This window comes from Chrysemys picta, chromosome 1 (assembly GCF_011386835.1).
Source record: "Chrysemys picta bellii isolate R12L10 chromosome 1, ASM1138683v2, whole genome shotgun sequence".
Lineage (NCBI taxonomy): Eukaryota > Metazoa > Chordata > Testudines > Emydidae > Chrysemys > Chrysemys picta.
In genome coordinates, this window is record NC_088791.1 from 101,358,660 (window position 1) to 101,385,052 (window position 26,393).

General features: G+C 41.4%; 1 protein-coding gene across 6 annotated transcripts in view; it reads left to right on the forward strand.

Annotated features, from left to right (window-relative positions):
- Positions 1-26,393, forward strand: part of LOC101940050 (uncharacterized) — a 235,839-nt gene that overhangs the window by 118,274 nt on the left and 91,172 nt on the right. For all 6 annotated transcript variants that reach the window (XM_065565205.1, XM_065565193.1, XM_065565188.1 and 3 more), the window contains 4 exons: positions 1,544-1,708; positions 3,647-3,862; positions 9,318-9,418; positions 22,333-22,483. In XM_065565205.1, the coding sequence (XP_065421277.1) occupies positions 1,544-1,708; positions 3,647-3,862; positions 9,318-9,418; positions 22,333-22,483 (633 nt within the window). The remainder of the gene's footprint in view (positions 1-1,543; positions 1,709-3,646; positions 3,863-9,317; positions 9,419-22,332; positions 22,484-26,393) is intronic.

Below are 26,393 nucleotides of genomic sequence, written 5' to 3' on the forward strand. Positions count from 1 at the left end.
AACATGCATCATGTTCTGTCTTAGGGCTTTCCTTTCATTGTATGAAGCCACTCATAGCTGAACAATTTGAAGGGGGCCAATGCCTTTTTCACAGGAGTGCAGTATACACATAGCAGCAGCCTCCTTATAGTCACGAAAGAGCTAGCTATTACATGATCAGCATCTGAAATTTCAATAGGGCTAGCTTCAGTAAAATAAAAGCAACTGCCCTTTTAATGCAGACCTACTCACAAAATCTTCAAAGATTTTTCACAGCCTGCTGATGCCTCATAATACATTCACGCTAACAATTCACTGGCTGTATAAACTTCATGGCTGTCAACTATTTTGCTTGCCCTAGCCATATAGACTTCACGGTTGTCAATGGAGATAGAACTCTGTACCTTCTGTTCCAAAAGCGCAGGCCCCTAAATGTAAGGACTGATCGCATGTTACTATCATGTGAGACAGGATGCAAATTGGAGAATGTAAAGCTGCTACTGTGGGAGTTGACTATGGTAATGTGCATGTTAATCCTTTGAGCATGTCCAACGTGAACTAGATGGTTCCAGAATCCTGAGCAGATTCAAACTGAGCAACTATTCCAGCTGCCTTGCTTTCTCTCCAGCTAACCTAACTCCTGAGTCCTTACACCTACCCCTTGAGCTAAAGTAGTAGCTCGAGTAGTACCAAGCTTTATATCATTTTTGAAGAAGTCACTAGAAGCGATGACATAGGACATGATCCAAACCCCATTAAAATCAATGGGAGCCTTTCCATTGACTTCCCTGGGCTACAGATGAGGCCCATAGAGACAACACTTGAGTAGGCCTGGCGTTCTCTCCAGTAGAGCAGGAGTGCGGAATCCGTGGCTCTGGTGTTGAAATGTGGCTCTCTTCTTTGCCCCCAGCATTGGGGATTGCCATGACTAGGGAATAGGCAGAAGGCCAAGAGGAAGTAAGTGCTGGGGCAAAAAGGGTGTCCAGTCGTTCCCACCAGACAAATGATATCCTTGTTCTGCTGGCCACATACAGCAGATTTCTTTCTGCAGTTCCAAGGGAGGGAAGAAGATATTATGATAAGTCACTAGCCCAATGAAGAGAACAATCCCCAGGGCAACGCACTCCCAAGGGATCACTTCAGCCAGCCAGGATGCAAAATGACCCAAGGGAACAGATTGCTGCAAGATTATTTTGTCCTGGCATCATATTAGAAGCCACTAACTTGTTGCTGCCTGTGTATGGGAGCACCTCCAGGCCCAAAAAAGAAAGAAGGAGACAATCAAGGTCGGGAAAGGGGGCCAAGAGTACGTTTTGAAAAACTAACTTCCCCTCTCTTGGGAGGAGCAATTTTTTAGGCCAGTGCCATTGTCCGGAGTTGGGTGTGCAGAAAGGCTGCAGGATCAGTTTGGACACTGTCAGCTACTTTCAGACCCAACGTTTTTGATTTTTTTTTTAAAGATTGTTCTGTGAAACCTAATTAATACAAATGTCTTGATTAAAAAGAAATGAAACAAGCTTTTCTTGAAATCTTTAATCTACTTTCATTTTCCTGTATATTTTAGCATGCTCGGATACTACATGTGAGGTCAGATCTCAGACATCCAAACTTAGCAATGGTACACAAGATGCATTCAATGAACTTGAAGGAATTAATCCACAAACAGACTGCTCTTTGTCTCAGCACGATGAAGGGGACTCCTCTGAGGAAGACTTATCAGATCTCTCAGGTTGGTTTTTCTATCTGATTCCTGATTTTTTCCCCTTTTGTGTATTAACATAAATGTACACAGCACTCTACAAATGCTTATGACAAAACATTTTGGCTAAAAACTTTTAAAAACGAGAGCATAAAGTTAGGCTCATAAATCCATATTTACGTATCTAAATAGGGGGCTGATTCAAAGCCCAATGAAATTGATGAGCATCTTATCACTCACTTAATGGGCTTTGGATCAGGCCCTATATAGCATGATTTTCCAAATTGCTGAGAATATTTGTTTTAATTGAGACCACAACTTAAACCCCTGTCCAGCGAAGCACTTCAGCATTTGCTGAATGGTAAGCATGTGAGCAGAGCATTGTCAAGCTAGATCTTTTCTGGGAATTTTGCACTCAGAATGTTCAGGTATGTTCAGAATTACCCAAAATATGGTTCTGCTTTTTCTAAGGATGTCAGTGTTCTGTAATAATAATACTTAATAATGAAATCCCCTAAAAGAAGGCATCAGAATATGCATGCATGAATTCAGATACTGTATTTAACAAGGCAGGTAGCCAACAAAATTCATTGCTACACGACAAAATACAAACAAAGAGGATGGACCAAGGCATTTTTAATCTCATTTATCATGTCTGTGAAAAGATACATAATGATCAGCATAATTTACATAAATGACAGCTCCTGACTCCCCTTACTCATAACTTGTGACCCCAGTTCAGCAGAGCACTTAAGCACAAGATTAACTTTAAGCATGTGATTAAATCTATCCTTCTTCAGCATACCAGACTTCTAATAGATTGTCCAGCTGTAAGATCGCCCCTCTGCCCCTATATTCAAATGCACTCATATGAAAGTTAACTAAGTAATGGCTCCTTTTGCTTTTGGCGCCTCTTGCATTCAGAGAAGCAGGACTTTGTATGTTCTTTGTAAATAAAGAAGGCTGCATCAAAGAAATTATATCAGAGTCTATCATCAATAGACAAGGACATCCTCAGGGCCCTGAACGTTGAGTAGCAGCTCAGGTTCAAAAAGGGTAACAATATGTTTCTGGTTCAAGGTGTCATGATCTTGATGTTAAAACACCAAAAAGACTTCACTCCTTAGAATCTAATTCCCAGTCTGTACTTTTGGAAGTAGTTCACTGATGTCAGAGAGGCTGCTTACGCACTGATGGATAAGTACAGACTGATGAATACGTTCCTTATTCTCATACAGATAGCAGATTTGATTCTGTTCTCACTGAAGTCCAATAAGAGTTTTGCCATTTACTTCAATGAATGCAGAATCAGGTCCAATAATCATTCTCACTGAGACAAACTTTAGTTTGAAATACATTTATGTTGATGCTGGAAGACTAGGATCACAGCTGATAATCTGGAGGTTGGTTGATGAATGTTTCAAATATTTTCCAAAAGTGTAACATTTTTTAATTCAACAACAACAATATAAATCTGTAAAATATAGAGTATAGTTAAAGCAGTCCTAGGGCCTGATGATTCATCTCTGACTTGTAGCTTGGGTCATCACTTACCCCTGTGAGAAGTGGTGCTAACTTTACCACTGTTTGTGCTGCCATTGTTGTGATTGAGTGGAGGATTTTTGATTTGGTAGCTTCTTACACCTGCTTCTCATACATCACAAATGACTACACAGGCATGCAAAGCAATGAAGAATCAGACTCATGATGTTTAATTTTCATATTTCCTTTTCAGATAAGGGGGTATTGAGAATGTGCTTCATCACATATTTCTTGGTCTTTCAATCTTAGGAATCAAGGACAGAATTGATATTATTCATAATTATATTAACTATTCCTAGAGTTTAACTTCTCCCTCATGCTATTGTGATTTTTCAAGTGAATTCACTTTAATAAGATGCTTCACATACCCCTTTCAGACCTAGTCAGTGTAACTTATAAGAGTAATGTTTTCTTGTGTTGCAACAGAACTTTCTAAAAGGGCTGAGTCTTTGAACATTGGATGTGTAAGTGAAGATGAATCACTAGCTGAAATCAGGCTTTCCTTGTTGGATCACCAGAGTTGGGAAAAGACAGGCCAACATGAAGGTATTCAGAATGATGTGGAAGAATGGTGCAATGCCTCAGAAGACATTTTGGAATATAAGATGAAAAATATTGGATCTGCAGCCCTAGATGCCAATGGTAAGGAGAGATTTAAATTAAAACAGGCTTTATAGCAAATAATGAGTTCAAGCCAGTCACTAGTATATTTTCCAAAGAAACCCCCTGAACCCAATTCTCTAGCAGCACAAAGCAGCAGGAAAACTGGCTCAACTGTCTTCCTGAACATTACCCTGGTGCAAACTAAATTTTAGAAAAGAGATTTAAATGAAAATGAATAAGCTAATCAAGGAAACCCTAAATGCAAACATTAAACAAAAAAGAGAAGAAAGAGAGAAATTAAAAACCTTGGACTCAATATGGAAGCTATTTAGAATCACAGAAGTATACCGCAAAAGGAAAAAAGAGAAATGAAAACAGAGTGTGGTTATGACTTTGGCAAAAGAAAATCATGTCTCTCTTATCTATTTGAATCCTTTGAGCGTGTTAGCAAAGTGGTGGATAGAAGAGGACCATTTGACATACACCTCTACCCCGATATAACGCAACCCGATATAACATGAATTCGGGTATAATGCGGTAAAGCAGTGCTCCGGGGGGTGTGTGTGGGGGGGGTGCACACTCCGGCGGATCAAAGCAAGTTCCATATAACATGGTTTCACCTATAACGCAGTAAGATTTTTTGGCTCCCGAGGACAGCGTTATATCGGGGTAGAAGTGTAATTTGTGTGGACTTCCTAAAGGCCAAAGGAAAAGTCTCTTATCGGAGAGTACTAAGTAGTCATGAAGTGAGAAGTAAAGTATTCTTATGGATTAGAAAACGAATAAAGGACAGATGACAAAGGGCCATATGCTGGGTACGGGGTCGAGGGGGAGGGGAGTGCTGCTCAGGGAGCAGTGTGCTAAGGTGGTAAATCTCAACTTTGTACTTCCCCAATTGTGGTAGAGCCTCTATAGGGCCAGTTCACTTGCATTGAGTTAGATCAATCTGAGAGCCCCAAGGGGCCAAACGTGCAGCTGCAAGAGTGTCCTAGTTGTTCCCCTTTTCCTCCAGCCAGAGATAGGGGTGAGGAATGGTGAGAGGTGGAGAGACAGGGCAGAGGACGTGTCTTTTTTCTGAGTGCATGGCTTACCTGTCATGTTTAGGCTCATAACCTGACTTCATACCAATGATCCCATCCCATTAAAGGCCCAATCCCACAAAAACTTCGTAACCACCATGTGTAGTCACTACACTTAGGCTAGGTCTACACTACCCGCCTGAATCGGCGGGTAGAAATCGACCTCTCGGGGATCGATTTATCGCATCCCGTTGGGACGCGACAATCGATCCCCAAATCGACGCTCTTACTCCACCAGTGGAGGTGGGAGTAAGCGCCGTCGACGGGAAGCTGCAGAGGTCGATTTTGCCACCGTCCCTACAGCGGGGTAAGTCGGCTGCGATACGTCCAATTCAGCTACGCTATTCGCATAGCTGAATTTGCGTATCTTAAATCGACCCCCCCCCGTAGTGAAGACCTGCCCACAGTAATAAGACTTTGTAGGATGAGGCCATTAATGCCTCTATCAATACAAAGGCAGTAGTGATATTAAGGAACATGTATTTTTTATAATGGCAGAATATTTACAATTCTCTCTTTAAATCTGAAACACTGAGAACTGAAAAAAATAGTAACCTATTTTAGGGCTAGATTCTTCCCTCAGTTATACTTGTACAATCCTAGTGAGGTTATGGAGTTGTGTGAGTGTAACACAAAAATACTAGAATTTGCACCTCCTCTACACTGATAAATTACCTCGTCTATGTTGTTATCATTTTCAGTGAACATTATACATGCGCCAGAGAATTACAGTAACTTAAAGTGCTAGCACAGTGGCATGTCTTCTCTGACATCTCTTCCTACTCTTATTTTCTCCCTTAGGGCTTCTGCTCTAAAATGTGTCTTGCTATGTCACTGGCTTGATATGTATTTTGAATTCTTTTGCTGGCTTTGGTTTCTTATTGTCCACGCTGTGTGATAAAACAAAATAATCCTGATAAAGTCACAGCTGCAAAGAGGATATTTGTTATAGTAAAGATAAATTGAGACATGGGCACAAACATTGCACATGTTATTAATAAAGCTGAGAAGTCATCCACATTTGCAAAAAGAATTTTTTAAAGATTAGAACTTGCAGAAGGATATAAAACATGGAAAATCAACAATTAAATCTTGAGCCAACTTCCCATCTCACAGCCTTCCTTTGCCTCTGTGATCTGGCTTGTAGTTCTGAAGTAACTGTGGAGAAGATTAAAAAGAACACAACTTTGCCTTATTAATTCTAAAAGACTTGCATTACTCTGGGTGTACTGTGAGAGAAATAGTATATAGGGGAATAAAAGACCTTATACATTTTAAAAAATTATATTTCTAAAATGGATTTCATCTTGATAGGTCTTAAAGCCACTTTTCTCTATCAAGATAAAGATTCCACAAGATAACCTGTTTGACACATAGCCCAGTTCCAAAATAGAAAGATTGCTGTAAATGGTCTTGTTTGTGAGAAGAATGATGACATTGATCATAAGTCAAATTATTTTTAATTTTGCTGATGGATGAATGTTGAGTGACTAGTTGTTGAAAAAGAACCCTAGCAATTCTTCCCCCCACCCCAAAAATAAGATTTTTGTATCAAACTTTCTGCAAACTGGTGACACAATGTCATCTCACGACCTGTTCACCTGCATAAGACCGTGCCAACATCCTCAAAAATGGTATTGTGCATCTGGAATTTTGGAGCGTCACAGACTTACAATATCTGTGGTATGTAAAACATTGAATATTTTTAAAAATTGCTGTTTCAAACAGAACTTCACTTAAAATTGCCTCACACCTGATTTGTCTGATGGCCTTGGAGGGAAGTGCTGCAAGAAGAAGTAAGCAAAGATAGCAAACCATACATGTCTGACCACAACCTGAGAGTTAATTATAAAGTTTCCTACATAGAGTTCTATTTTTGGGTGATGACTAATAGCCCCTCCCCCACTCCGCATCCAACAAAGAAATAACGATTTTAAGCCGAGCCTTTCCAGTCTGGCAACAATATTCCAGAATTCCAGCCATGTTGGGCAGAGGAAATCAAGACATAAACATACAGGCCACACCAGCTTTTGACCAGTCTCCCGGCACCCAAAGAAGAGCTGCTAGTGAGAAGCACTGTGTCAGCAGAATGTCACTGTCTGGCTCCTTGACCACAGTTCCAGGTCCTATTCTACGAGAGTCCAGAAGACTGCAAGAGCTGAAGAGTTTGAGAACCCCCAGTTTAGTGTCTTAGTTTTCCTTTTTTCTATGTTTGTGTAAGCATGCGGGACTCACCCCTGCGGCACCTCCTGCTGGTCGTCTCAGGAATTAGCTCGTTTCCAGCCTTGGAGCGCACTCTGCAGGCTGGTGTCCCACTGCTGCTTGGCCCCCGTGTCCCTCCCAGACCTGGTGCTCTGTTGTCTGGGGTGCTGCCCCCTGGCAGTAACCCCTCACAGCTCTGGGTCTCCCCCTCCCAGGGGAACCCCACCCACTATCCCCACTTCGCCTCAGTCTTGGCTACTGCCCAGTCTCCATCTAGCCCCCGTTCACTGGGGCAGACTGTAGTATAAGCCACTCATCACAGGCAAGGGGTTTGGACCTGCTGCCTCTGGCTACCCGTGGGCTGCCCCCTGCAACCCAATATCTAATAGGCCTTACCAGGCCTGCAGCCTGGGGCTTTCCAAGGCCAGAGCTCCCTGGCTCCCTTGACCTTTCCCCAGTCCTGCTCCACTCCAGATGCCTGGTTAAGCTTCCTGCAGCCAGGCTCTTCTCTCTCTGAACGCAGAGAGAGACTGCTGAGCTCCTGGCTCCCAGCCTTTTTATACAGGCCAGCTGTGGCCTGATTGGGGTGTGGCCCAATTGTGGCTGCTTCCCCAATCAGCTCAGCTTTTAGAGCTGCAGCCCTCTCCAGGGATGCTTTTACCCCTGCAGCCCTCTTTCAGGGCTGATTTCAAGCCCTTCAGGGCAGGAGCGGGTGTCCACCCTGCTACAGTTTTCTTTTGTTTTTATTAGCTGGGAGACATCCCAGCTTTTTTATATTCTTTATATTGAAGGTCTGAAAGTGTGTGCATGTGTGTCTGTAAAAACCCATAGAGTCCACATAGGGAAGGTCCCAGGTTTAGAAATCCCTAAATATCATCTCATAAAGATACTTACTAAAGTGTGGTCTGTGTTTAATAGTCCTGGGTGACTCGACATCCTTACCTGTAACATAAGGTAGATAATAGTTGTTAAACTTCTGCTTATTGAGAGTATTGTGTTAAAGTCTGTTTTATTTTTCTGTTGGATGTGGGGTGGGGAGTGCAGGGGGCTATTAGTCAGCACCCAAGAATAGACTTCTAAGTTGGAAGCTTTATAATTAGCTCGGAGGTTATGGTTCAGACATTAGATAATAATTTGGTTCCAATATTAAGACATTTAACCAGCTCCAAGTTACAGATACGATGAACTTTTGTAATATTCTTCATTTGGGATTTATAACCAAATGGACAGCTGCCCTCTTGGAATCCCCTTTAGAATCTGTAAGGATTGATTATTTTTAGAATTAATTTGATGATTTAATTCCATTCCAGCACTGTGACTAACTTGTTGATTTTTTTAATTGGACCTTGGTTTGATATTGAGTTGATGGTTGTATGGTATTATTTTAGTTTAGCTTAGTATTAACAATGACTTAGGTTTGATTATGTGTTTTCTTGATTTTTATTTTAATTTGTTTAATGAATTTTAACATAATTTATAAAATCGATGGAATCATGTTTCTTTCAGAAAGCCACCCGGATCCAGAATCTTTTAGGACATGGGTGGTTATAGCTGATCAAACAAAAAGCCTGGCAGCTCCACCTCATTAGCTTTTGGTTCTTACAATACTGAACTTAAAAGTTTTGAACAACATGTTGGATTTCCCCCTCTTCGTTGAACCAACATAAAATACGGAAATTGCACGGGATCCTTTTTGAAGTTAGTTTAAACAAATCCAAGTTTAATATTGCAAAGTACATAGGGAACCTCTGTCTCTTCTTTCTGAGACCTCTCTTGCTTTAGTCTAGATTGTGAAGTACATAAAAGTCAGTTGGATTACTCAAGTGGATAATTGCTCCCCAGTGCGTGTATGGCCCTTAATTTTTTCCCATTATTTTTCTGTTTAATTTTGTTGTAAAATTGTTTGCTTCAGTTTGTAAGATTCCTCTCCCACTGGAATAGCAGTTAATCATATTGTAACATATTAATGGCTTGTACATTATAGGTTTTTTATTCGTTTCATTTTGTTTGCAATCAGACAATCCCAACAAATATTTTATATGTACTAAAGATAATGACAATTAAAGAAATGAACCTCTTACACTTGGGATCAGAAATTATTTTCTTCCCAGTTTCTTATTACTATACTAGCCGCTTTAATTGCTAGCAGCATTGCATTAATGTTAAGCATTGGTCCTCAGCACCAAATAGCAATTTATCATCTTTCTTGGCAGGCTTCCTGCTTCATCTTGCACCTGCCTTCTTGAAAGAAAACAAGACATCAGATACTTATTCAAATAATGGAATAGCTGATCAACAGAGTATCTACACAATGGTAAGTTATCCACGGTAAAAGAACAACTTTTTCATGCATTATATGTGACATATGCATCCTTTCTCTTAAGATTTATGAAATCCATGACCGTTAGTAATGTTAATATAATCATTTTATACCCTAGCTGCAAAGCTTAAACTTATTATCAATAGGCTTCTATATGAGAGTCAATCAAGCAATTTCATAAATACTTTAAAACACCTGCATCTTCTGTATAAATATAGGAATATCAATATCAGATTCTCATCTCTCAAACCATTATGCAACTGCATCTCACCCATAGGCCCTGGGGACCCAAGCAAACAATGTGGAAGCAAATTAAAACAAAATCAAATATTCATTTGAGGTTGATCCAGTATGATGTATTCATATATGCATTATGTTTATTGGGATATGTATTATATAGCCAACACACAAATAAAGAAAAAAAAAAAAGAAAAACGAATCAAACCATGAGTCTGTATATGAGAAAAATGGTGGAAGCTATTCATTAATAGAGCATATGGAATTCTTATTCACAAACATCGAATGTCTAAACCAAAAATGTCTAAAAACAAATGCATACTGATCAGAGCAGGATTGGATGCTAATCTGGAGCAGGAAAATCTATGCCCCAAGAGCAGGAGCGCCGCCGGCTTTTTTGCCGCCCTACGCGGCGGAAGGTCCCGCCCCCGAAATGCCGTCCCCGACAGAGGCAGCGGAAGGTCCCGCCCCCGAAATACTACCGACGACCGGGGTGGCCGAAGATCTGGCCGCCGCGGTCGCCGCCCCCCCAAATGTTAGCGCCCTAGGCAACTGCCTAGGTCGCCGAATGGGTTGCGCTGGCCCTGCCCAAGAGAAATGGATGGTCTGATTGTTAGGGCCCTAGTCTGGAGTATGGGAGAGCTGGAGTCTAGTTCTACCTCAAGCATAGGTGCTTTGGACAAGTCATTTAGCTCTACTGTGCCTCATTTTCCATCTGTAGAACAGTGTTTCCTTATCTCACTGGGATGTTGTGAGGAGAAATACACTAAAGACTGAGTAAAATTTCCTTAGGTGGATAAAGGCTCTAACTAGGTTCCTGTATCTGATCCAAAACATTTCATACGTTAAGAGTGTGGAAGAATAATGAGTCTTCACTCTTAGGTTGGTTGCAGCAAGTCAGAGGCAGTGTTTATTCTCAAGCAATTGCAAGGGGGATAGTGCGCATGGACAGGGATTTTTCCTCCTGAGGCAGGTCTCAGCCAGATATACAATTAGGGTAAACATTTATACCTTTTGTGACATACAGTAATGATCAACAGCTGCATTTTGTTTATACATATTCCTTCCTGATATCTTACTTTTCTAAGAAATTTTCTGCTACAGTCTGCATTCCATTCTTATCTAACACAAGGTCAAAATAACCTCTCACAGTTTTTCCCACTTGCCCAGGCCCTGCCTTAAAGTCTCGCTTTATTAGAGTTAGAGTTAGCCTGACTCTTGCTCTTCCTGGAAGACTAAGATGTCTGCGCTTTTCCCAACTTCCACAAGTGTAAGAACAATGCAGCCATATAATGATAGAGTCTGATCTGCTAACTATAAAAACAACCATGTAAGAAAAAATTCATAGTTATATTAAACAAAGCCTAGTTTCTAGATTGTTGTTTGGATTCTGGCCAAGGCTACCAGTGGCCTAAAGTTGTTGCTCATACACCTGAAGCTGTTTGATGGTTTCAGTCTAGTTCTTCTTCGAGTGATTGCTCATGTGTATTCCACAATAGGTGTGCGTGCTTGCCTTGTGCACTGGTGCCGGTCTCTCCCAGGCTCCAGCCACCAAACGAGACCCCACCGACTGACTAGCCTGTCCCATCGAATGACCACTATGAAGGGAGGCCGGGCTGGCGTATGACCTGCCGCTAGGATGAGGCCCCTCCAGCTCTGGTTGGTCTCGGTGTTCTCCCAGGTCAGAGACAGGATGGACAAAGCCCTCACTGTGCCAGAACTGGTGATCGCCTCCCTACAATGGTGGTCCTCCCCGAGAAACATGCTCCGCGGGGTCCCGTTCAGGGGCAGGCCCCCATCGGTGGAGCTGGTGTCTGATGCATTGGACACCATGTGGGGGACATTCAGACCCAAGGTCTGTGGTCAGTGCAGTACCTTGCCCTGCATATAAACATCAAGGAGCTCAGGGCGGTCCGGCTGGCGTTAGTGGCCTTCCACTCGCACCTGGAGGGCAGAGTGGTCAGGGTTCTCACGGACAACATGGTCTTGATGTTTTACATCAACAGGCTAGGTGGGGCCTGATCCTCTGCCCTCTGCCAGGAAGCCCTCAGGCTGTGGGACTTCTGTATAGCCTATGACATTTGCCTACAGGCCTATCACGTACCGGGTGCCCGGAACTCGTGGGCAGATCTCCTGAGCCAAGACTTCTCCTCTCAGCACAAGTGGCCTCTACACCCAGAGGTGGTGCACAGGATTTTCCAAGAATGGGGAACTCCCCAGGTGGACCTGTTCACGACTCGGCAGGTGTCCCCAGTTCTTCTCCGGGGTGGGGGAGGGGATTGGGAGTGGGCGCCATCTCCGATACCTTCCTCCTATCTTGGTTGAGCCAGATTCTGTATGCCTTCCCATCGATCCCGCTGATTGGCAAGGTCCTGGGATAGATAAAAACGGACAGGGCCCATGTCCTGATTGCCCCAGCATGGCCCAGGCAATATTGGTATAGGACGCTCACGAGCCTGGCAGTCGCCCCGCCATGGTGACTCTGTCGTAGTTGTCTGGCAAGAAGGAACTGAGGGTGGGGGGAGAGTGCAGCACCTCTTATACCGCACCATAGAGGCACCACTCCAGGGGTCGCTAGGGGTGCTCCCCTACGGGTACTGCTAGGGGAAAAACTTCTGGCACTGGTGCATGTGGTGGGCACGCACACCTATTGTGGAATAGACATGAGCAACACATCTCAAAGAACACCAGTTACAGAAAAGGTAACTGTCTTTTCCCAGGGATAAGTATCCACATCACAGTTACCATCACCGCAACTGGCACTAACTGGCAACCTCATTGGCAGTCTCATCTCAGTGGCCAAGGGCTGACCTATACCCTCACAATAAAGAGGGTCTCACCTATACTCTCACAATAAATAAATGCTGAGGTATTTTGATCAGGCAGTGTGGGGGAAGCTAGCACTGCAGCTGCCTATGGGGTACTTGTTCTGCTGTTAAACAGAGGATGTCAGTCTCCGGGGCTCTGCCTGGCACCTTTCACAAAATCTAAACAAACACATGAACAGAAGACATAAAGTTAATTTGGTCTAAGTCTGGTGTATGTGAAATGGTGCTTGTATGTAGCTCTTGGCTCTAAGTAGTAGGGACAGAATTTGTTTCAACTATAAAGCCCTTCTATTTGTATATATATTAACTTTTCCTTGCTTCTAGTGCCTCAGAAAGTATTCTTTACACCAATATTCTGAGTTGGCATTTATCCTCATTTATCTTCTTCCCAGTCTTCACCTATGGTCACATTTTATTATCTGCCTTGGAAAGGCAGGATCTCTCAGCCTTCTGCAAAACTGATAACAGCGACTATGTAGGATAACTTGGCTAACTTAGCATAGGCTGAATAGCTTCAGAAAAATATAACATGCTCTGTGAAGGCCTGCCAGTCTGGCTAGTATATTCAGCATTAAGACATCCAGTGGGAATAGCAGTGGGTGCCATATAAATTTGGCATAATTCCTGGAAGACCACCCTTAAAAGCAATACTTCAAGGAATAACATTGCAGTGCCAGGAAATCTGGTAAATTGCTGCTCTAATGTCACTGTGGTGGTTTTGTTGGCATTTTGAATGCAGCCCACTTCTATTACTAATATGTTTTGGACGGCAACTGAGTGCTCTCCCCCTCCCCCAACTGAAAATTTGGCTTTTCTAGTGCACTCAGGAGACTCATGATTTTGGCAGAGATCATCCTTCATGGAGGTAATGCATCAGGAAACACAGCCAAAGCTAAAACGTACCAATTGGAATATTAATGTTGCTATATTGCAAGGTCTCCCTTTTGAACATCAGGGCCACATTTTTGCATATGCCTGGAGGCAGGCTGATTTTCCATTCACTTATTGCAAAATGACTGCACTGATATACTGCTTAAACATCATCATGAGTCCATGGGCCTCATGTGGATGATGATTTGTTCAGGTTCTCCTGCTGTTACCCCAGCCCTGGTGTAGCGCTACTTGTGAGAGCAGTGGGTGGAGACATCAATGTAGGCTGATTGCCAATGTTTTTTCCTCATGTCTTTCAGCACTAGCCAGAGGTCCTGATTCACCACTGCATGACTCCAGTTTTATGATGCTGTAATTCTGCGGCGTTACATTGATATACAACAGGGGTAATGACCTGGTGAATCAGGCCTAGAATTGGACCCAGAAACTCAACAGCAAAAAATAAAAAAAATAAAAAAAAAATCATTGTAGGTGTTTGTTATATTGTATATGTGGCTATTTCCCTTTGATCTATCAGGTTTCCTTACACTCCTCTATTACATGTTCAGATACCCTAATTTTCCTAATGAGCACTCAAGTGCAAAACTACTTAATAAAAACCAGCCTTAAAGCTTGTGACTTAGAAGCTTCACTCAGTAGCAACAAAAGCAGAACAAATATATAGAGCTTTGTGTATCTGGTTGCTTGGGCAAGTCGCCTTGCTTAGCAAATGCAAAGATATTAAATTTCTATTCAGATGATTAAAAAGAGCTTCTTCATGTTTTACCGCATGACCTGTTCTGTTTACGGTGCATTAGGTGTTTACTATAGTGATAGAAAATGGCACCTTCCCCATCTCTCTCTCTCTCTCTCTCTTTTTTACAACAGATGTTCCTTCAGAACTACTTGCTGATCACCTGTGTCTTTCTTTGCACCTGACTAAGAAGCTTTTTGAAAATACAATATGCATGCTTGTTTTATTTTTTTTTAAAAAGTGTAGCCTATAAAGTTAACAGCTGGTGTCAAGTTACTCAAATTGCACCTTATTTTTCTTATATTAGATTGAAACAGTATGCTATGTCAGCAGAGCCCATAACAAACAGCTTTCATGCCTCTCTTTTGTGTTTCATTCATTTATGATGTACAAACCTAACAAGCACTCTTAAAGAACTTCTGTAAATTAGCTATATTAAAGATTAAAAACATTAAGGGATTCATTTTCAGGGGGTTGAAAGTTGACTTAATTGCATTTAATTCATGGGGTAAACCTTTATTAGCACAGCTAAAGGTAGGAGTGAAATAAGAGACTGTTTTTCAGGAGAGAAATATGTTTAACAGCGTGAAGGGCTGGTTAGACCATTGCCTTCTACTGGATGGAATCAAACTGTCCACTCTGCGTCGTAGATTCAGTTCTGCCAACAGTGATTCTCCTTAAGCTTGAGTTGTAGCTGCCTGTTATTTTGGAGCATGACCGAGTCTTCTTCCTGCTGTCACTGTGAATATCTGAGCTGTATTTGTGTGTATCATAGTGACACAGCTGGGAGGTCCTTAGGTGGCAATGGGTTTGTAGTTTGATCCCAATCCTGTATTCCTTGTGAATCAAATGGAAGCTTAGGGTGTGCAAGGTACAAAGGAGGAGGCTAGTTGTGCAGTGTACTAGATATGATAAAACATAGTATTTCTCTGAAAATGAAGTCTTACTATCCAGCAGTTCACAATAAGGAAAGTCTGGATTTTGCTTTGTCAAATTTTTATGATCAAACTGGAAAAAAAAAATCACAAAAAGTGTGGGTGTGCCATAACACTCATTTGGTTTTTTTTTTACTCAGCACCTTAATTATTATTATTATTATTTATATTACAGTAGTGACCAGAAGCTCCAACTGAGATCAGGGTCTTCTTGAGCTATTCACTTATACAAACTGTGACAAAGTTCTGTCCTTGACTCCGTGGGTCCTGCATTTCCTGACGGTTTTTGCTAGCCTCAGAGGCTCACTGTGACCCTCCACATAGCCCTTCTCTCTCTAGAGGCAAGGGTCACAGTCTACTGAGCCATTTTCATCATAAGCCAGCAAGGGAGGTAAGGAGAAACAACCCTCCCTCGCACAATCTCTGTTGTCTCCCAGTCTCAGTGATTAATCAGGGAGGGGAGGGGGGAGCCCGGGCCCACCCTCTACTCTGGGCTCCTGCCCAGGGACCCTAAAATTAGCAGCTATGGAAGCTGACTTTTTGGAAATAGGACGTGTACAATTCCCTGGGCTACTTCCACACAGCAGCCCCCCACTCAATATCTTCTTCACAATTACCTCAGGGCCTCCTTCCTTGCACCTGATATGGATTCGTACTACTTCATTCCTCCAACAGCACAACTCCGTCCTGTAGCGCCAGACACCCACCTCGCACTGACTAACTGGGAGGCTTTTAACTAGTTCCAGCCAGTCCTTGATTGGCTTCAGGTGTCCCAATCAATGTAGCTATCTCCACTACCTTCTAGAAGGATCTTAATTGGCCCCAGGTGTCTTGATTAACCTGGAGCAACTGCCTTTTGGTTACCATGGTACCAGGGATTTGTTTAGCCTGGGGGTAACATACCTGTTCCTCACTACTTTACTGTAGCCATCTGGCCTTGCCCCATCACAAAACATAGTGAGAGACAGTCCCTGCCACAAAGAGGTTACATTCTAAATGGCCAAGATAGACAAAAAGTGGGAGAAAGGAATGGTTAGCTGGGAATGGAGAGCTTATGTGATTCCCTCAAGGGGATCCAGAAAGTCTATGCCAGACTCTGAGAATTGAACCCAGAGCCCTCATCATGTGCCTTAACCACAGGCCGTCCTTCCTCCATTGGTACACTTTGTGGTATAGAATTATTTTCACTTTGTAATCGGAGACCATCAAGTTGTGTCTCAGGTTTTCATGATGAAATCTGACCAATAGTTCTAAACAACAAACCTTCCAGGGTCCAAATTCCTACATTAAAAGATAAGAACTGTGGCTGTGTTGTTGAAAGAAGTCACATCAGTTTGCACATGATCTTCCAGAGTGCTACAGCAGAAATTTTGAGTTTCATTCAGTCACACTTATGGATGGTCTTAGGGTTCTGGCTAAATGTTACCCAGCCACCTGCAAAATGCTCCTCTAAAGCCCTCTCAAAAGAGCGGGTGCTCTCAGAAACTAGCAGAGATAGCAATCTGGAAGAAACTGAGTGGCTGCAGCTCAATCCAAACTAGACCCAGGTCATGTTGATAGGAAGGGGAATAAATCCTATCAAACTGGAGGGGATTGAGACTGTTCCTCTGTGGAGAGGATATGCCCACTCTTTGTCTGAGATGTTTAAAATATTGTGTTCTTCCTGGAACCTTTACTGATCCTAAATTCCCAGGCACCAGCGGTAGCCTTGATGGATTTTTCCCATTTGGGATTGGATATAATTTTTAAGGAAACGTAAAAAGACTGAGGAATAGAGTTGGTTGGAAATTTTCCATCTGAATCATTTTCAGTGAAAAATCCAGTTTCTGCTGAATTGAAATTTTCTGCAGGAAGATTTTCATTTTGTCAAAAAGTTTCCATTTTCTGTCAGGAAAAATGAAACAAAAGATTTTGTTAAACTGACCTGAAATATTTCATTTCAAGTCAGTTCAACATTAAACTGCATTTTCCTGTGGGTATTGGAGCTATAGTTCAGATGCTTGATTTCCCCATTCTGACCTATGGACTGGGCTACCTGGGTGAACTACATCTCCCATAATGCAACACAATCTCTCCTCTGGCTGAGCAGCATGGTGCATCATGGGAGTCACATGGCTCCTTTCTTGTTCTTTCTCTTATCCCGCCTGATATGTGCCCCAGGGGGAAAGGTAGAGATGTTTTCTAGGGGGAGACCCATCATGTGTGTGGCTGAATGCTTGGCCACTTCCTCTGGTATCACCCACTATAAGATGGGTTGCATTTTGGAGGAGTTAGTGGTGTGAACGCAGCTGTGCTTCCCTTGCCTGTGGAGATCACTTATGAAGGACTTCATCACCACTTTGGCCTTGGCTGGCATGCATATCTTGTCATGGTACAGCTGCTGCTGCAGCATATTGGAAACAGACAGGGAGTGGGAACACTTCTTCCTCTGGATGCTCCTCAGCCACTCCAATGCCATCTCACCTAATACCCATGTGGTTTATCTGACCAATCACAACTAACTTATACCACTCAAATAACCAATACTGAATATCAAATACTTGCAGAGAAAAATTCAATTTGCCAAAATATGTCATTGAACATCAAATAAATTCAAGGAACTTGCAAGCTGCTTGATGATTTTCCATCAACAGAAAAAGTGGCTACATTCATTGGATAAATTATTCATTGCAATACATTAGTCCACCTCTGGTAGCGACCACATAAAAATGGAAGTCTGTATTGTAGTGTAACCTTAACTCTAGCTTTCTCTGTAAAGCTTTAGTAAAGAAATTTGATTCTGGAGTTTTACTTTAGGGATTTTTCTGCTATATTTTTGTGTCCACATCTCCATCTATGCACCACCTATACAATTGTGTCCTTTGGAACAATGCAGATCACAAAGCCTAGCATGAAGTATGGGAGAACTGGGCACAAAAATCATTCTCAGATGAGGGGATGCAACTGTGGGACACACTTCCAGAGGACAATAGGCAGATCCAGACTCTGACCACCTTTAGCAAGTTACTGCTGAATGTTCCTATTAGGTTTTCTGCTAGAATGACATTCGACCTTTCTTCCTCTCCGCTACTGAAAAGAAATCCAGACAAAAACAAACAAACACAAAAACACCCCAGGGAGAGCTTTCTGTAACTCAAAAAGGAGAAGAGGACCCACAGACTCCATGAAGCCTACTAAGGACTTTGCTATTGTCAATCAATTTTATGTTGAATATGCTCAGATACCACGGTGATGGGCAGCTGTACACCCCCCACCTCCCAAAAAAATAGATAATGTAGCACACTAGGGAGCAGTAAAGTGAGCACAATAGCAGTGTACTGCAAATCAAAGCCAGCTTTTATCAATGCAGCAATAACTCAAGAGGTAAATGTATACATAAATGCAGGGGTCTTGTGTGAAAGCGCAATCATGCATAAAGTGCATGAGTGCATTGTTGGTGGCACTTAACAAATGTTTACCAAAAAATTAAGAGCCTAAGGGAATGAAGGCCTCACACTAAAGTTCCTGCATAATTTTTTTTACAAATAAAGTTAAAATCTGTAAAAATAAGAATTTGTTTATGTGGATGCTGGAGTTGTGAAGAGGACATTTGGTCATTGCTGCAAAAAGAACTAGAAAGCAATTACTTCATGAGCTTAGCCTATCATTTTAGAAAATAAATATTTACTTTAGTAAGTCTTTTATGGAGACCAGAGAGTTCTAGGTTTTTAGTTTCTCGGGCTCCCAGCAACCTCCTCATTTAAAAGTGCATATGAAACATTAATCTTTCATCAGGATTGCATAAAGTCGCTTTTTTAATTTGCATTAGGAGATTTTTGTCAACATGACATGTTTAATTTGGCTTTCTAATGGAAATTATGCCAGGTTTGTATTGTCTGCTTCGAATATCCTCACCGTGATTAGGACTTGCAAGTTGTGGGGAGGAAGAAAAAGTCTTATATAAGAAGTGACACTTACCTATTGGGGGAGATGAATGGGGTCCCCAAATCTCTGCATAGGAAGGATCTCTCTCTCTCTCTCTCTCTCTCTCTCTCACTGTCCTGCAAAAAAACTGGGAAGTCATCTCTATGTCACCTTCCTCCAAATCCTGTGAAGGCTTCTTTGCTGGTCTGAGGACCCATGTGTAGGAAGATGGCCAGGCAGGGGAGAAGTAGGTAAACTAGGGCAGAGCCTGGAGGATTGACAACCTCTCCCTTGTGGCCAGGAAAGGTAACCAGTCTGGGTCCTTCATGTAGACCCCTGTCCATGGCAGGGATATAACTTTTATGGGGTTTCAGTGGCAACTGCAGCCAGAGGAGTCCTGTTAGCACTTATTGATGCTTATTACCAGGGCCAGAGCTGTCAAGGCCATAGAGCCGATGTGGAGGCACAGGACCTCTATGCTGATATCTTTGGCCTCTTATTGAAACTCTGGAATCTGAAGGGCTTTGGTGGTCCCACAAGTTAGACAGTTAAAGATTATAAATAGCTATATAAGGCCACATCCTCAGGGTGAATTGGCACAGCTCCATTGATTTCAACAGAGGTCTACTGATTTGCCTCATCAGGGGATCTGGCCCATTATTAAATAGACTGTAATTAGCCTATACAGTGTTGTCATAGCATTTCGGTCCCAGGATATTAGAGACACAAGGCAGGTGAGGTAATATCTTTTATTGGACCTACTTCTGTTGGTCAGAGAGACACTACACAGAGCTCTTCCCTAGGCCTGAGAAAGGTACTCAGAGTACAGAAGTTGGTCCGATAAATAGCCTGCAATTTACTCTGATTGTCACTTGTTTACCCAGTGAGGATCAATGAGCTGAGAGCTGTGTGTTTGAATTTGAAAGTGAAATACTATTTGGCTGTGTTTGCTTTCTACAAACAATTGAGCACTCAAGCTTTCCTAGCTCAAAAACTCATGAAAATCAAATTTTTAGCTCAAAGATTCACTAAAAGGGAAATTTGAATTGTGAATGTGAATGTAAAATTTGAAAATTCTAGCTGCATTAACTATTGATGTAAGCTATCGGGGTTTGTTTCTATTCCCTGCTGATGAAATTGTGTAACTACTGAATAATGTGCAAACTTGTCCTGATCCAAAACCTTATATAGTTAATGAGAACCTTTCCATTGACTTCCAGGGGCTTTGGATTAGGCCATTGAAAACTGCAACTGGTACAAGTGAATATAAAATTCAAAGTTTATGCTCACTACTTAAGGTATGTTAGTTACAGTGAAAATTGTGAGGTGTATATTTAATTGTAATGTCAACAGTTGAGTGATTTACAAATCAGGAAACATTCTATGAAGACATTTGTGAATAATTTTGAATAATTAATACATTTGATAGTTTCACAATCTGTCTGCAGACAGTATAGACAGAAGGAAAGATGATATTCATCAAATAGATTGCTAGTTGCAAATTATTCAGTCAGTTCTAGATGGGGCCAGCTGTTGTTTAATGCTTTTATTTAAAAATTTAAAATACAGGAGCCCTCCAGTGGTCAAAACAATACTTCTAAATGCTAATACATATTGTAACCAAAAGCTTAGCAGTTTAGGTCATAGAATGTCTGCTTCTTATTACAAAGAAGTCAGTTTCAAACTTTTTAAGGGTGTTTATTTAATTCACATTTCTATTATTGTTCCCACCAGTGTAACTATACAGAGATAGATAGCTATGAAATTTCTACATCTATATAAAAATCAGGAATCCATATCTGAGCCAAAAAAAGGAAAAGGCTAAGTTAGAAAAAGAAGAGCTCTGAGGCCTTATTCACCATTTTCCTACATCATGTGTCATCACTTACCCCAATGCAAAATAAGTGCAAGATGAGTGTAAAATGCTAGTGAATCAGATGGTTAGCATTTTCTGTGTTTGCACATTGCCTAGCAGAATGGGGTCCTGGCCCATGACTAGGGCTTCTGGGCACTACAGTGATACAAATTAATAATAATTTTCCACACACTTTCGAGTGCTGCAAATGGCTCTACCAGGTCAGAGCAGCAATGAATTGTGACTTTAATGGCTTTCTTAGGTGTAAAAGGTTGAGCTAACTCTCTGAGCATGTGGGTGTTTTTCTTGTTAAGTATTTAAGAATGAGTTTTTACTGTTTCCTCTCAATTACAGAGATATTTTATAAACAACTACAAAAAACCAACACTTCAACCAAATAAACTTGCAATAGCTACAAAAACAGCCACTTTAAAAATGGGTTTGCTATTTATGTGCTCAATTAACAAGAAGTAATTAGGGCCAACTTGGTTTCCAAGTTCAGAGTTCTCGTGGTGAGGCTTTATGGGGAAACTATGTTAGGGTAAGTTGTAGCTTCCCCCCACCCCCAATTTAACCATTTCAATAGTTAACACCCTTCCAATGTGGCTACTTTTTATAGATACTGTGGTCCAGAACCTCAGATGTAAAGTAGCGCTCTACTCAGCGCATCTGAGGATATGGGGAGGAATAAAAGTGAATGTAAACCATCTTGGTGATGCCCCATGGGCCTGTGGGGGCTGTTCTAGTCAACAGAGTACACCAATTCAACCTCTATTTGGGCCTGCTCCAATTTACATGGGTTTGTAACAGCCCCACTTTGAAAATCTTGGCCTTGATTTTCACCTTCTAAACTAATTGGCCTATCCAACTGTCTGTCTGTCTGCTTATAGATTCCTAGAGCTCAATCCTGCATTGTGCTGATCACTCTGGCCTCAGTCCAACAAAGTGTGTGCTTAACTTTAAGCATGTGTATAGTTCCATTGAAGTCAATACTGCTAATGTGCATAAGTGCGTTGTTGGATTGTGGTCAGAGTGCTCAGGATGATGCAGGATTGAGCCCCTAATGCAGTGGGTCTCAAACTTTTGTACTGGTGATCCCTTTCACACAGCAAGTCTCTGAGTGCGACCCCCCCCCCTTATAAATTAAAAATATGTGTTTTATATATTTAACACCATTATAAATGCAGAAGGCAAAGCGGGGTTTGCGGTTGAGGCTGACAGCTCGTGACCCCCCCCCAAAAAGGGGTCTTGTGACCCCAGAGGGTTCCGACCCCCTGTTTGAGAACCCCTGCCCTAATGCAAGAAATCACAGTAGAAACTGGGTTGCCTAATGTTTTCTTTGTGAAATGTTCTGTGACCTTTATGAAGGATACTATATACATTATGGGTCTGATCTTGCTTTACTGAAGTCAATGGCAAAACTCTCATTCACTTCAAATGTGCAGGATCAGGTTTTACATAGCTTTCAATGTTTGTGATGGTAACTCAATGATAAGTTTTCTTTTTGATCGTTCTTTTGTTTGCAGACTGTTGGAATGAAATCACCAAATACTCTGAGGAATGAAGAAAATTCTTTTTCTACTACTGAACTACATCCAAATACAGACTTGGAAATAAAATCATCTATAGCTGGAGCTTCTTTGGTTGAAGACTGTTGTTTGTTCCCCCAATTAACAGGTATTTCTTCTTAAAAGTGATAACATTCACTATGTTACATGCTACTTCTCTGTTCTCAAGGAACATGGAGAGAGATTATAGTGATTGATCCTTATTGGGAAATACACTATTCTGTGCTTGGCTGATGGGATTTTTCCTGATATCAGTAGGGTGACCATATTCCCCAAAGTGAAAACGGGACACCTCAAGGTGCTGGCCAAAGGCCCCCCTCTGGCACAGAACTGGCCAGAATTGCTGGGCATCACCGCTTGCCCAAGCACCCCAGGCAGGGCTGATGGCCTGAGACATACATCCCTCCCCCAACCCCCGTGCGGAGCTGGCAGCTTGAGCCCCCCCCGCCACTGCTCACCCATGCCAACGTCATGGATGTTACAGTATTTTGACAAAACTTGGCATTTGTCCTGTTTGCTTTTGTTCCTCTGTGCCTAGGGCAGTGGGTCTCTACCTTTTCAGACTACTGTACCCCTTTCAGGAGTCTGATTTGTCTTGCTTACCCCCAAGTTTCACTACTTGCTTAAAAACTACTTGCTTACAAAATCAGACATAAAAATATGAAAGTGCCACAGCCACTATTACGGAAAAATTGCTTACTTTCTCATGTTTACCGTATAACTATAAAATAAATCGATTGGAATATAAATATTGTACTTGCATTTCAATGTATAGCAGGGGTTCTCAAACTTGGGGTTGGGCCCCTCAGGGGCTCACGAGCTGTCAGCCTGCCCAAACTCCGCTTTGCCTCCTGCATTTATAATAGTGTTAAATATAAAAAAGTTTTTAATTTATAAGGGGGGGGGGGGATGTCGCACTCAGAGGCTTGCTGTGTGAAAGGGGTCACCAGTACAAACATTTGAGAACCACTGGTATAGTATAGAGAGCAGTATAAACAAGTAATTATATGAAATTTTAGTTTGTACTGACTTCGCTAGTGCTTTTTATGTAGTCTGTTGTAAAAGTAGGCAAATATCTAGATGAGTTGATGTACCCCCTGGAAGACCTCTGTGTACCCCATACCACTGCCCTCGGTCAAGAGCAAATGGGACAAATACCCAGTTTTGCCAAAAAAGTCAGGATGTCTGGGACAGGGGGACTGTCCCAGCCAAAACGGGATGTATGGTTACCCTAGATATCAGCCATTGACAACTATTTATGCCAGAAATAGCTTCTACCATTACCTAGTATTGTTGAGGAGGTTGAGACACATGTTGGGTATGTGTCTTTCCCCAGTTGGCATCAGCAAAGGCAATTAGCTAGTTAGGGAAGAGGATTAAGGAACTAAAGCCACCAAAGGCATGAAGCTCTCTGATGGATGGTGACTGAAGCCCTGCTAAGTAAATACCATAGATCTATTCTTGCTCTTGGTTATGCAGGTTTAAATCAGGAGTAAATCCATTGGAATCAATGGAATTACATTAGTGGTATATTTTTAATTTTTTTTTACCTCCATTTCTTAATAAAGTAGGAATTAGAGCTTCTCTCAAGGCTACTGAATTGAAAGCACAGTCAAGTTTTACTGCTTAAGCCATCTGATGAATTAAGATTCATAGATTCATAGATTCTAGGGCTGGAAGGGACCTCGAGAGATCATCGAGTCCAGTCCCCTGCCCTCATGGCAGGACCAAATACTGTCTAGACCATCCCTGATAGACATTTATCTAACCTACTCTTAAATATCTCCAGAGATGGAGATTCCACAACCTCCCTAGGCAATTTATTCCAGTGTGTAACCACCCTGACAGCTAGGAACTTTTTCCTAATGTCCAACCTAGACCTCCCATAGTGATCTTCAGGGAGCAGATAACTCACTAGCATTAGGTCTCCGCCAAGGGACCAGCACTGGTTGAATCCACATGCCTCGCTTTTGTGGCATAAATGATTTTGATGATGAACAGATCAGCATTCTGTGGAACTAAGACCCTGTCAACTTGCAGAGTATGGGAGGACCAGATTATTTTTAATGAACTAATCTATAACTGAGTCAGCTAAAATCAGCAGCAAGAGCTTATCAAACAAAGGGAAATTTATGGTAAAACTAATATCACATTATCAAAAAGCAACACTGATCCAATACTCTGGGAAATCATTATTTTGTATTATTTCATTACAAAGTAAATCTTTAGTGTTACTTTACTACAAGAGATACTTTTCTTTCAGTACTGTTCTAGGTTAGTGGTTCTCAAATTTATTTATTTTTTGCGTCCCACTTGAAAATGGAGGTTGAATTGGTGTACTCTGTTGACTAGAACAGCCCCCTTTAATTATTCTCGTGGATCTTCTCTGAACCCTCTCCAATTTATCAACATCTTTTCTGAATTGTGGACAGCAGAACTGGACACAGTATTCCACAGTGGTCAGACCAGTCCCAAATACAGAGGTAAAATAATCTTTCTGTTCCTACTCGAGATTCCCTTTTTATACATCCAAGAGTAGCGGTAGTCCTATGGGCCACAGTGTCACACTGGGAGCTCATGTTCAGCTGATTATCCTCCATGACCCTAAGTCTTTTTCAGAATCACTGCTTCTCAGGACAAAGTCCCCCATCATGTAAGTATGGCCTACATTCTTTGTTCGTAGGAGGTATACATTTACATTTAGCCATATTAAAACACATGGCGTTTGCCTGTGCCCAGTTTCACAAGTGATCCATATTTCTCTATATCAGTGACCACTCTTCATTATTTACCACTCCCCCACTTTTTGTGTCACCTGCAAACATTATCAGTGTTGATTTTATGGGTTTTTTTCCAGGTCATTGATAAAAATGTTATATAGCCTAGGGCCAAGCACCAATCCCTGTGGGAGCCCACTAGAAACACACCCACTCAATGACAATTCCCCATTTACAATTACATTTTGAAACCTATCAGTTAGTCAGTTTTTAATCCATTTAATGTGTGCCCTGTTAATTTTATATTTATTTTATATTTACACAGAAGTATAAGAATATTACATCAACCCTACCTCCTTATTAGCCAAACTGGAAATCTCATAAAAAAGATATCATTAGTTTGACAGAATCTATTTTCCATAAACCCATGATGATCGGCATTAGTTATATTATCCTTCTTTAATTCTTTATTAATCAGCCACCCAGTTATTTTGCCTGGGATCAATGTCAGACTGATAAGCCTATAATTACCCTGGTCATCCCGTTTATTGTTTTTAAATATTGCACATTAGCTTTCTTCCAATCCTCAGGAACTTCCTATGTGTTCCAGGACTCATTGAAAATCAACATTAACTCTCCAGCAAGGTCCTCAGCCATCTCTTTTGAAAGTTTTGGATGCAAGCTATATAGACCTACTGATTTAAAAATGTCTAACTTCAGAAGCTGCTGTTTTACATCCTCCTGAGATACAAGTAGAATGGAAAGACTTATATGATATGACTAAATCATTTATTTTTCCCAAATACAGAACAGAAATATTTATTGAACACTTCTGCCTTTTCTGCATTATTATTCATAATTCTAATATTTCCATTTTGTAACGGACCAGCACCATTGTTAGGATTCTTTCTTTTCCTAATATGCTTTAAAAATTCCTTTTTATTGTCTTTAATTCTGCTGGCCATAGATATCTCCTTGTGTCTCTTTGCTTCCCTTATCACTTTTCTACTCTTCTTAGCTTCTGATTTATATTCATTACTGTCAATTTCTCCTTTCTTACACATTTTTTAAATGTATAACTGCCTTCACTTCCTCTTCAAACACGATTGTTGTTTTTGACCAATAAGGCCTTCTTCCTCATTTGTGGGATTTTGGCTTTTTGGGCTTCTAGTAAAGTGTTCTTAAACAGTTGATACCGACAACATGTGGAAATATCCCCTTCACAGAATGATATAATCAATTATTTTTGTTAATTGGTTAAAGTTTTCCTGTTGCTCTTTGTAATTTATATAATGGACTTGC